This window comes from Hemitrygon akajei, chromosome 16 (genome assembly GCF_048418815.1).
Source record: "Hemitrygon akajei chromosome 16, sHemAka1.3, whole genome shotgun sequence".
Classification (NCBI taxonomy): Eukaryota; Metazoa; Chordata; class Chondrichthyes; order Myliobatiformes; family Dasyatidae; genus Hemitrygon; species Hemitrygon akajei.
Window position 1 is genome coordinate 81,354,131 of NC_133139.1, and position 12,099 is coordinate 81,366,229.

Sequence of the window (12,099 nt, forward strand, 5' to 3'; positions counted from 1 at the left end):
ATACATGGAGCATAGAAAAATAGAGGGCTATAGGTAAGCCTATATAGTTCTAAGGTAAGGACGTGTTTGGCAGAGCTTTGTGGGCCAAAGGGCCTATATTGTGCTGTAGGCTTTCTATGTTTCTAGGTGGAGGGGCAGGCAGTGTTGAAGAAGCAGGGAGTCTGCAGAAGAAGTTAGTCAAATTATAAGAATGGGCAAAGAAGCGGCAGATGGAATACAATGTCAAGAAGTGTACAGTCATGGTGGAAGAAATCAAAGGGTAGACTATTTTCTAAATGGAGAGAAAATTCAAAAATCAGAGGTGCAAAGGGACTTGGGAGTCCTTTTGTATGATTTCCTGATGATTAACTTGCAGGTTGAGTCAGTGGTGGGAAAGGCAAAGGCAATGTTAGCATTAATTTCGAGAAGGTGAGAATTTCTAAGGATATAATGCCGAGGCACTGGTGAAGCTTCACTTGTAGTACTTTGAGTAGTTACGGGACACTTATCTAAGGAAGGATGGATGACATTGGAGAGTGTTCAGAGAAGATTCATGAGAATGATCCTGGGAATGAAAGGGTTATTTTATGAGGAGTGTTTGATGGCTTTGGGCCTGTACTCACTCAAAATTAAAACCAGTGGGGGATCTCGAAACCCACTGAATAATGGATCACCTAGACAGAGTGAATGGGGATGGGGGATAGGATGTTTCCTATAGTTCGGGAGTCTCGTCAAAGGGCACAGCCTCAGAATAGAGGGTTGTCCATTTAGAATGGAGAAGAGGGTGGTGAATCTGTGGAATTCGTTGCCACATGCGGCTGTGGAGGCCAGGTCATTGGGTGTATTTATGGTAGAGGTTGATAGGTTCTTGATTACTGAGGGCATGAAAGGTTAAGGGGAGAAGGCAGGATAATGTGATTGAGAGGGGAAATGGATCAGCCATGATGAACCACTCGATGGGCCCAGTAGCCTTCTTCTGCTCCTATGGCTCACGGTCTTATGATTAGCCTAATCTTTGGTTGAATGGTAGCAGGCTTCTTCACTTACTTTCAAAACATTGTTGTTGTTAAACACCAATGCACATCCAACACACTGTCTGTAAACTTCCTTTAGTCTTGTGATTAATTGAACAGAAAAAGAAAATTACTTACCACCTTTTCGTTCATATTCCATGCTACCACCGAGACTCTGACTTGGATAGGAACTACTATAGGAGGATCCTGAATAGGAATAATTTTGATTATTGTAGACTTTTGGTTTTGTTGAGGTTGAAAGCGGGGACTGGCTGTAGCTACTGTATTGGCTCGGGTTGTATGAGGACTGCTGAGACTGGTAACCACCACCACTTGCTCCACCAGTGTATGATGATTTCTGAAGTGAGGGCTGTGGCTTGATTGGCTTTTTTAATGGAGGGGTATACCCATCATTCTGGCTGTAGGAGTAGCCCCCCGGCGTGCCTGAACTGGAGTAACTGCCACTGTTGTAGTAGTTACCTGTGGAATGAAGGAGAAACCATTTAACAGTCCAGTCATTTTATCCCAACTTCTTTGGACTAAAGATTTCATCTTGAATACAAAACCTTTATACTATCAAAATTATCAAATTGAAGAAAATCAGAGTGAAGATTTCCTTACTTGCAGCCATCCACAGCAACAATTCAAAAGACTTGGTTGTTTGACCAACAACCAAGTTCACTGTGCACTCTTAAAAGGCAATTTTATTTATTGAGATACAGCGCAGAACAAGCTTCCGGCCCTTCAAGCTGTGCTACCCAGCAACCCCCAATTTAATCCAAGCCTAATCATGAGACAATTTACAATGGCCAACTGGTACATCTTTGGATCGTGTAAGAAACTGGAGCACCTGGAGGAAACTGTGAGAATGTACAAACTCCTTACAGTTGCAAGCAGGAATTGAACCAAGGTCACTGATACTGTAAAGTGTTGTGCTAACCACTACGCCATGTAGCTTAGCCTAGTGGTTAGCACAAGCAGGATACACAAAGGGGAGTCCGTGGATGTTGATTACTTAGATTTTCTGAAGACCCTTGACAAGGTGCCACACATGAAACTACTTAATAAGTTAAGATACAGACATAGGTAGAAGATTGGCTCATTAGCAGGAGGCAAAGAGTGGGAATACAGGGGGCATTTAGAGATGTCTGCTGGTGACTAGTGGTGTTTTGCAGATGTTGGTGTTGGGACTGCTTCTTTTCACACTAAATATCAATGATTTGAATGAAGGAATTAATGGTCAAGTTTGCAGACAATACAATGGTAGGTAGAGGGTCAAGTAGTGTTGAGGAAGTAGGGAACAATTTAGATTAGGAGAATGGGCAAAGTGGCAGATGAAATATAGTATAGGGAAGTGTATGATCATGCACTTGGGCAGAAGAAATAAGGGTACAGACCATTACAAAACAGAACAAATTAAAAAAAAATAATCACAGGTGTAAAGGGACTTCAGTGTGCTCATGCTGGATTCCTTAAAGACTAACTTGAAGTTGATTTGGTAGTAAATTTGAATGCTTAATCACCAGGTCAACAAATGCAGGACCTCAAATTTTAAAGATCTCGTTTACAGCCTATTGGCTTCTTCAATGCCCATCCTTGTCAAAATACACTAGCATCCCATCCCAATGCAATCAAACATACAATTACAGTTCCACTTTACTAATGGGTGATCTTGATCTCAATTAAACACCTTCCATTTCCTCCAGAATAATTTGTTTCTCTGCTCTACCACCATCCTCACTAAATAATTTCCTTCTGACATTCTCACAAGCCATTGCAAGAAATGCAACATCTTTTTACCTATTCCCATTGCATCATTCAGGAACCAAATAACATTCCCAGGGATTCACTTGTAATTATTTTAATCTAGCATACTGCATTCAATAGAGAAATCAAACAAAGACTGGATAACTGCTTTACAGATTCCCCAGGGGCAATCCTAATCTTCCCATTCTCTGCAATTTTGATTCTACAATTGTACAGCTAATAGAAGTGCTAACCTCACAGCACTAGAAAAGCCTGGTTCAATCTCAACTCTGTGCTTAATTCCATGCTTTTTTCCTATGACCATGCATTTCTTTTCAGTGTTCTGGTTTCCTCCCAAAATGTGTAGACTGGTAAGTTATTTGGCCATTAAATTACTGTATAACTGCACGAATAGTAAATATGAAAGCTGGGGTGGATTGGTGACAATGGTGAGGTGAGAATGTGGGGAAAAGTGAGATTCATGTAGCAAATAGGTGATTGATAGAGGACGTGGACTTAATGGGCATCTCTATCTTTCTATAGCCAAGAACAGGATTCAAACTGCATTTTAAAAATTCTGACACTAGTTTGTAGGTGGATGTTTCACTTTTGAGTGAGATTGAGAACAAAGGTTTCTTCAAGGGTAATAAACTCATGGAATTGTCTACCACAGAGAACCATAAAAAGCCAAATTGCTAAATACTAAAGATAGATTAATTTTACACACAAAATGCACCAAGGGGCATGGGGAAAGAGCAGATACAGTAATTAAACAGATGATCAGCCAAAATCATAAATGGCTGGATAGGTTTAAATGGCCAAATGGCCAACTCTTTGCTTCTTTTATCCACTTTTACATTTACAACTGAATATTAAAACCAGCAGTGCAATTTTACTGCAATGCAACCGTGACATAACTGCAACAAAATGAGATGCATTTCGGATAGGCCGCTGTTATCAACACATACCCCAATACAGAAAATCAAGTAAACTTAAGTTTTATTTTAATACCAGCTTTAAAATTAACAAGTAGTTCTCCAACATACATGTTGTTCTGAGGTTGCATTGTATTTCATCGTTACATCATTAGGTGAGCATGAGAGGAAATCCAACTGAACATCTTGTACACTTGAATGCTTATAAACAAAGCATTCCATTCAAGAATCAATTTCATATGGTACTTTATACATTTTACAAGAAACTTGGTCACAGATGAATCAATCTTAAATTGTTAAATCACTTTTAATTCTTAAGCCTTTAGTTTAGTACTTTAAACAATGGGTTGCAGAGCAACTTTAATTGAGATTGGAATATTCAGGAAATTTAACACTAAATTAAGAAATTCAAGATTGCTTTTTAATCAGATGACAAATATGAGATCAGGAAATAATTCTATGATAGCAATTGCTCTCTCAAAAAGGCCAAGACATCACTGAAATATCATTTTAGTAATTGTACTTGTCTATATAGTTAATGGGCTTTTAGTAAGAGGCCTTTCTGACCAAGGTTAATTATGTAATTTCAAAAATATCAAATTTACATTGCCAGGTGGAAAAGTTTACATTGACTTTACTGATACTTGCAATGAAGCAGAACAAGTATTAAAATAGTTCAAGGACCAGATATATATTCTTTACATTTCTCTTTCCTACATATCAGGAGGCTGAGGAAATAGCCCAAAACCGTAAAACCATTCATGATCAGCTAGATGGGTTATTTGAAAGGGATAGTAATGCCAGGCCTATACATAATCAATGATACCTTCCAGTGAAGAATCAGAAAAATAAAGATGTGGTGCATTCAAGAGATGCTAGGATAAGCCATGGAACAACAGGCTAATGAGCCTTACATCAACAGTGGGTGAGTTACTGGAAGAGATTAAGAGAGGCTAAGCAAGGATTGTTAGCACCACTTTGTGCATGGGAAATCGTATCTCACTAATCTACCGTAGATTCCGGATTTTAAGCCGCTACTTTTTTCCCACATTTTGAACAGCTTTGAACTCTGCGGCCTTTAATACGGAGCGGCTAATGCATGATTTTTTTCATGCCGCCAAAAACATTTTGCCTCGTAACAGTAGACCAATAAAATTGATGAGTAGTTCACAGAGGTCCAATGAAATTGTACGATAAATCAAGCGCACTTTCACAATTAAATTATTCTAAATCAGTCATTTGTACTCACCCTCATCAACATGGAAAACACTCGAAGAAAAGCATTGTGCTGCCTTTATGGCAGTTATTTAGTTTATAATATTTTCGCTTAGTAATTCATTTTCTAGTTAAAGTTAGAAGAGTTTTAACTATATTTGTTTTCTGTACTACATCGCGGGATGCTATGACGGCGGGACGGCGGGGGGCGAGCGGTGGAGCGAAAACGCTGCTTTTAAGTTAAAGGCGATCAATAACTTTTCCTGGTAGGCTGCAGTATATATATTTTTTACCAGTCGTTAGGAGATATTGGAATGTTGTTCAGTAAAAAAGTATACGCAACGTATATTTAAAAGTAGCCGCGTTACAGGCACGGTTCGAAAAAAAGCATTTGCAATATGTATTTGTTTATGTTACCATATGGATTTAATTAAAAGTTAAAAAATCCTCACGTGTAATATCTTTCTGTGTAAATATCTCCTATTACAACGTGGGACACCTGCGGCCGAAAATCCGGTGCGGCCTGTACAAGTAAAAAATTGATTTTCTTTCTAAAATTAGAGCCAGCGGCTTTTAATCAGGTGCGCTCTGTAGTCCGGAATCTACGGTAAGTAAGTATTTTGTTTGAAGAGGGGACGAAGAGGAATGATTACTGCATTACAATAGCCATTGTCAACATGAACTTGGCTTTTGAGAAGGTCCTGTATGATATGAACATCTAGGGTGAGCTAGCCAACTGTATAAAAAAATTGGCTCTGTGGTAGTGGAGAGTTATTTTTTCATATTTAAAGCTGCAATTAGTAGTGCACTGCCTAGATTAGTACTGGATCTACTGTTGTTTGCCATTTATGTTAATGACTTGGATGAGAATGTACCACAAGTTTACAAATAGCAAAATTGGCGATATCGTGGATAGTGAAGGTGGTAGTAAAGGTTGCATTTCACTGGACAAAGATTTTGCTTCCTGAATACTTTTGGGTGTGTCTTAGCATGAATTTCCCCTAACAAGCACCATTTTAAAAAAAAATCATCTACATTTGTTATTTCAATTCATAATTCAAGTCAATTAAAACGTTACCCACAATGTAAGTTGAAGTTCTTTTCCTCTTGCCCAGGCATGCTTTGGCAGGACAAGATTTAGAAAATCCACAAAAGCATCATGCACACCACATACCACTTTAGGCATTGATTTTACATGTTTGAGTCTGCCATCATGTTAATGTGCAAGCTTGACACACATAGAATATTGGGTGTACTCATTAAAATAATTGTATTTTCAGGAGTACTTGTGATAGATATAACTGAAAGTATTGAGGCCGTTGCAACACTGGTGAGACATTTTGCTGTGACAATCTCAAAAGATAGAATCCTCTTATTAAGAAAGCCTATGAGCTTTATTTCAGGTGCAAAATTCAAAACAAGACAAAGCATGGGCTCCTCACATTTGTTGTGCAACATGCACTGTTGACCTTAGAACTTGGCTCAGAGGTACTCTGAAGTCAATACTGTTTGCTGTACCGATGATATGGCGAGAGCAGAAGGATGTGACAGATTGCTACTTCTGTTTTATCAGTGTTGTTTCCCCTGCTGAAAACAAGAAATCCATTGAATGCCCCAATCTCCCTTTAGCCATGAGACTTGAGCTGCATGACAATAGTCTTCCAGTACAGAAGCCACCAGAATACGGTGCCCAGAGGCAGACGAAGATGCCATAATGCACGAGCCAAAACTGGAAATGACACGGATACTGATAGATCTCAAGTGAGCCTCATCTGATAACTCAATCTGAGTTAAATGATCTAGTCAGAGAAATGGGTTTGTAAAAAGGCAGAAGAGGAATTACTGGGTTCAAGATTGCAAGGCTGGAATCTGCTAACACCAGGCACAAAAATTTCCATGGGAAGGATTTCAATTTTTGAGACAGGTGTCCCCCAGGTGTTTTGTTAGTCCACGAATCAAATTGGTGATCAGTGACAGGTAATTTGAAGAACTTCTTGTGGGACTGAGAAAATCACATGGAAGGCATTCAAGAATGTTGTTGAAAATTTTCTTGGCAACTACAAAGCACCAAGCTACATGCAGCTGGTTGATAACATGCTTCAAACATTCAAAACCCCAAGTGCAACATGTCACTAAAGATTCATTTTCTAAATTCCCATTTAGTCTTCCATACAAATCTTGGCGTCAGTGACGAGTACAGTGAAAGGTTTCACTGGGACATTGCGGTCATGGAGAAATGGTATCAGGGCAACTGGAATCCATCAATGTTGGCTGATTATAGTTGGAAACTTAAGTGAGAAGCCTCAGTCACTGAGTACAAATGAATATTTTCAAAACCCATTTTTAGCATAATTGATCTTCTGCAAAGCGTCAGCACCATCATGCGGTTAAACGCTTTATATTCAATACAAGTTAATTTCTTGTTTCTCCAAATTCCTATAAGTAGTCTGAAGTTATATTTGTGTTCAGCTTAAACAGTCTTATCATAAATTTAAAAAATTCTGAGGAAGTAACACTCAAAAAAAAAATTTGGTGTCCAGTGTTATGTTTACCAAAAAACATGGATTCTTCAGCTGAGCAAGCACAGGCTTGTAAAGTTAATTGCAAGTGATAACACTGGATATGGTGTATGGAAACACCATTCCATCCTGGACGCATTAACAATGCTTCATAGTAAATGGGTTAAAAACTTTTATTGAATTTGAATGAAACAATTTGACATCAGTCCTAATTAAATTGCTATACAATTGTTCTCATAGAAAAAACTGTTACAACACAAAAGCAATAAAAGGTTGAGGCACAATAAAATAGGTCATACAGAAGATCGCTTGAATTGCAACCCTACTGCTTCAACTGAAATCTTTATCAGATATGGTTGGATCCGTATATACCACATCTTACTGTCTACATTAGAAAAATCTCAATTTAAAACAAAGAATCCAAGCCCAGCACAGAGTGAAAGCAAAACTCTGATTTGAATCATTTTGATCTAGCCGAACATCAGTAGAGAAAATGCTGGAAAGAGTGGAAGATGTGGGGAACACAACTACAGCAGGACCAAGCAAATATCAACATAGGTTTTTGAAAATGTAATGTCAATTTTAGCTAGAGGACAAGATTACCAGAACTCATTAAGGGATGGGAATGGGGAGAAAAAAAAAAATCACTAGATATTGAATATTCAGAATTTTTAAAAGGTTTGCTAAAGTTGCAAGGACAAATGCATGGAACAAGGCAATACATTGGCACAGAATAGGAATTTGTTCACATATAGATAGCATATATTATGTGTTTGGGCTAACAGCTGCAACTGATGGAAAAAATGCAACTTACTCCACTTTGGAGTACAGAACAGAAAATTTAATTTACAAAAAGGGACAAAGACTGGGTGGTGATGTTTGAAAGTCTTGGTTGGTTTGTACGCAGGTTACTGCAATTCAACATAGAGAAACAGCGAACAATTAGGAAGCCAAATGAAATGCTAGCCTTGTTACTGGAGGACTCAAGTACAGGAATTATCATATTACTGGGACCAAGGGTGTTGTGTACTGTTTTGTTCTCCTTACCAAATAGAGGATATACTTGCCTTAGAGGAAGCATAAATATTCAGTAGACTCGTTCCTGGGTTGGCATATTTCCAACTAAGAATGAGATCTCATTGAAATAAAAGTCCTTGAAGGCTGGACAGAGAGCATCACTACTGCCAGCAGCTGAGGACCAGAGATCAATTTCTTAATAAAGGTTAGGCAATTTAGAACTAAGGGGAGAACTTTATTCAGAAGGTGACAAATCTTTGGAATTTTCTACCCAAGTGTCAAGTTCATTCAAAAAAAATTCTGGATAGCAAATTAAATGAGTGATATAAAAAATTGAGAGAATAAAAAAAAAAGTGAGGTAGAAGATCAGGTGCTGTGAACGAATGGTAGAACAGGCTCAAAAAGGAGAGTTTTCACCTGCTGTAGTTTTTATGCTTTATCAAATACTGCCATACAAATAATTTAATATACTAGCCAAAACACCATAAATTTAACCAGTGAAACAAAGGATTTTAGATAAAATTCCACACTGAGATAAACACTTAGTAAACATCAATCCAGTGATTTAATACAACATAGCATTCTTTCTGCTCCCTGACAGAACCCCTTTATATTACATACTGGTAGATTCACAGACACAGACAAGTATAAGGAGAAGAGATTATTATGTATCAGTATCTAGAAATATGTCAAGTGCACTTGCAAAAGATGCTCTAATCAGCACTGAGGTTCTTTCTGATTGAAGTTAATTTCTTAAATAGCAAAATGCCATATGGAGATTAATTTTTTTTATTTAATCCAGCTCCAAGTCAAAATATTACTATTCAAAATTTATGTTGATTAGAATAAACTACTAATTGTATCCAAATCACAACACCTAATCTGTAAACAAAATTAGTTGCCACCAGAACTTGTGAAACCATTATTAAAACATCAATTCAACATGTTCAAATACTGTTAACCTAGGTCGTTTTCAGAAAATGAAAATATCCATATTCATGTGACCAATGTACAGCTCTAAATACAGAACTGGATATTTTAAAACTTTATAGGAAATGTTACCCGACCATGAGTAACAGTGATGACATACAAAATAAAAAGCAAGTTACTTTGTGCCAACTACATGTTCCATGTAACATTTAGGATAGCCTTTAAATTATATAAGAGTTAAACTTTAATACTCAGGCTGACAATAACAAGACTATCATAGGGTGAAAAAATATTCAGAGCCAGAACCGTTTCTTTGGATAGTAAAATCCTTTTGTTTCTTCCATTTCTTTATCTCCTCCCTGCCCACCCCCCAGACTTATTGCTTTATAGGTGTGGTGATCTTGTAGAAGCCTCCTCCCCAAGTCTTTGTACAAAAAGAAACAAATACTGCAGACAAACACTTCCGTGATGGATGGCAGAATTCGGAGTCAAAATCAGTGTGAATTTGCCGTTTCAGTGGTATCGACAAGAAACCAGAGTCCAGATGAAGCAGTATAGTCCAGCATGTGTTTACGGGTTTGGAGCATCAATAGTTCAAATGAGTTAGACCAAACTGGGAGGGGCAGGATTTTGTATCAATTTTCACCCTCTAGCCAGAGGGAAAATCTTGGAAGCTGTCTTTGAAAAAGTCACCTACAGCTGGGAGACAGAGCAGAGAGAAAAAAAAAATTAGGCGTGCTTGGTAAAAGGTAGAATGCCAATTTTTTTTTAGATTTCTCTGCTCCTGTCACCTCGTGCAAGTGTCTTTTTCTGAGGGAAGCAGCTTCCTTGTGTACAATTTCAGTTGATAACTGCAGTTTGCTTCATGTGGCTTACAAAGCAGAGAAATATAAAACATGCCAACTGCAATTCAGCAATAAGCAGTGGGTACAGACATGCTAGAAGACTTCTGGCATTAGATCCAGTTCATAGGGTTGTCATCAAGTACACACCACCCAATACAGAACCAAACTTCATACTGAGCTAGTAGATCTCAGCCAATGAGATTATAAATAGAGGGGAGCCCAGTTTTAATTAGGTTAACACAGCCAGATAAGGACTAGATCAATCAGAGCTGATATGCCCACTTTTAGTAAAATAATGACCCACACTTGGATGAGGACATCTAAAAAAAATTATTAGCTGTAAAAGATGACAAATTCTATACCCTATATCAATTGCATTTTTTAAATGTTGAAATCAGCAACCATTTTTCAGTGCTATTATGACTGCCAACTCAAAATGCTAACTTTAACTTCAAATAATATAGCACAGTACAGGTCCTTACGCCAACAAACAAGCTGACCATTTAACCTATTCTAAGATCAATCTAATCCTTTCCTCCTACATAGCTCTTTTTTTCTATCAACCATGTCCCTAAGAGTTTCTTAAACATCCCTGAAGTACCTGCCCCTACCAGTAATCCTGGCAGGGTATTCCACACACTCATTATTCTATAAATAGCCCTAGCTCAGTCAACATATCCTAATAAGACATGTGCTCTAACCAGGAAGCATACTGACAAATCTCCTCTGCACCTTCGCTAAAGCTTCCACATCTTTCCAGAACTGAACACAACAAAGGGTATCTGCTTGAAACGTCAACTGTACTCTTTTTCCGTAGATGCTGCTTGGCCTGCCGAGTTCCTCCGGCATTGTGTCTGTTACTTGGATGTGCTGCAGATATTCTCTTGTATGACAATATTCCAAGTGTAGTCTTAACCAGGGTTTAATAGAGCAGCAATATTACCTCACAACTCTTGAACTCAACCTGACTAATGAACACCAACACACCAATGCTTTCTTAACAATCCCATCAATCTGTGGCAACATTGAGGGATCTGTTACACCACGTTGCTAAGAATCTATTGTGCCTTCAAATTCGACCTTTCAAAGCGAATCACTTCACTTTTCTGAGTTGAATTCCATCTGCCACTTCTCAGCCCAGCTCTGCATCTTGTCAATGTCCCAAAGTAACCTACCACAATCTTTGACATTATCCAGAACTGCATCAACCTTCATGTTATATATATATTTTTTTACAAAGAGCAAAGGGGTTACAGAACAGATCCTGGGGAACACCACTGGTCACCAAACTCTAGGCAGAATACATTACATCTACTACCACCCTCTAACCTGCAGTGGGCAAACCAATTCCGAATCCATGCAGCCAATGTTTCCCAGATCCAGTATCTCTTCCTCAATGAGATTACAATGGAGAACCTCGTCAAACACCTTACTAACATCCATATACACTACATTCAATGCTCTACTTTCAATTAATTTTATCACTTTCTTGAAAAGTTCAGTCAGGCTGAGGTATAACCTGCCTATCAAAGCCGTGCTGACGAAATGTAATCAGCCTATGCTTCTCCGAATGCATGCAAATGCTGCCTCTAATAGTTTGCCCACAAGTGAACAAAGAAATAACATTTGCCACCTTCCAATCTTCTGGTAATACACCTGTGGCCAGTGAGGATGCAAAGATCATTGCCAAAGGCTCAACAATCCCTTTTCTTGCTTCCCATAGTAACGCGGAGTCAGAATCAGATGACGTGATTCTGATCCCATCAGCCCCGTAGCTTTATCCTAATGTTCTCCTTTCTTAACACTGACATGTTCCAGCATATTAACCTGTCCTCACACAATCATCCAAGCCTCTTACTGATGAATACTGAAGTATTCAGGAGGATCTCCCTTACCTCTG

General features: G+C 38.3%; 1 protein-coding gene across 3 annotated transcripts in view; it reads right to left on the reverse strand.

The window, feature by feature from the left end:
- The window catches only part of ilf3b (interleukin enhancer binding factor 3b), a 77,756-nt gene that overhangs the window by 7,225 nt on the left and 58,432 nt on the right, over window positions 1-12,099 (reverse strand). For 2 of the 3 annotated variants that reach the window (XM_073069293.1, XM_073069292.1), the window contains exon 19: window positions 1,131-1,472. In XM_073069293.1, the coding sequence (XP_072925394.1) occupies window positions 1,131-1,472 (342 nt within the window). Of the gene's footprint in view, window positions 1-1,130; window positions 1,473-7,562; window positions 10,054-12,099 lie in introns of those variants that run through there. The other variant, XM_073069294.1, reaches the window with a different exon arrangement.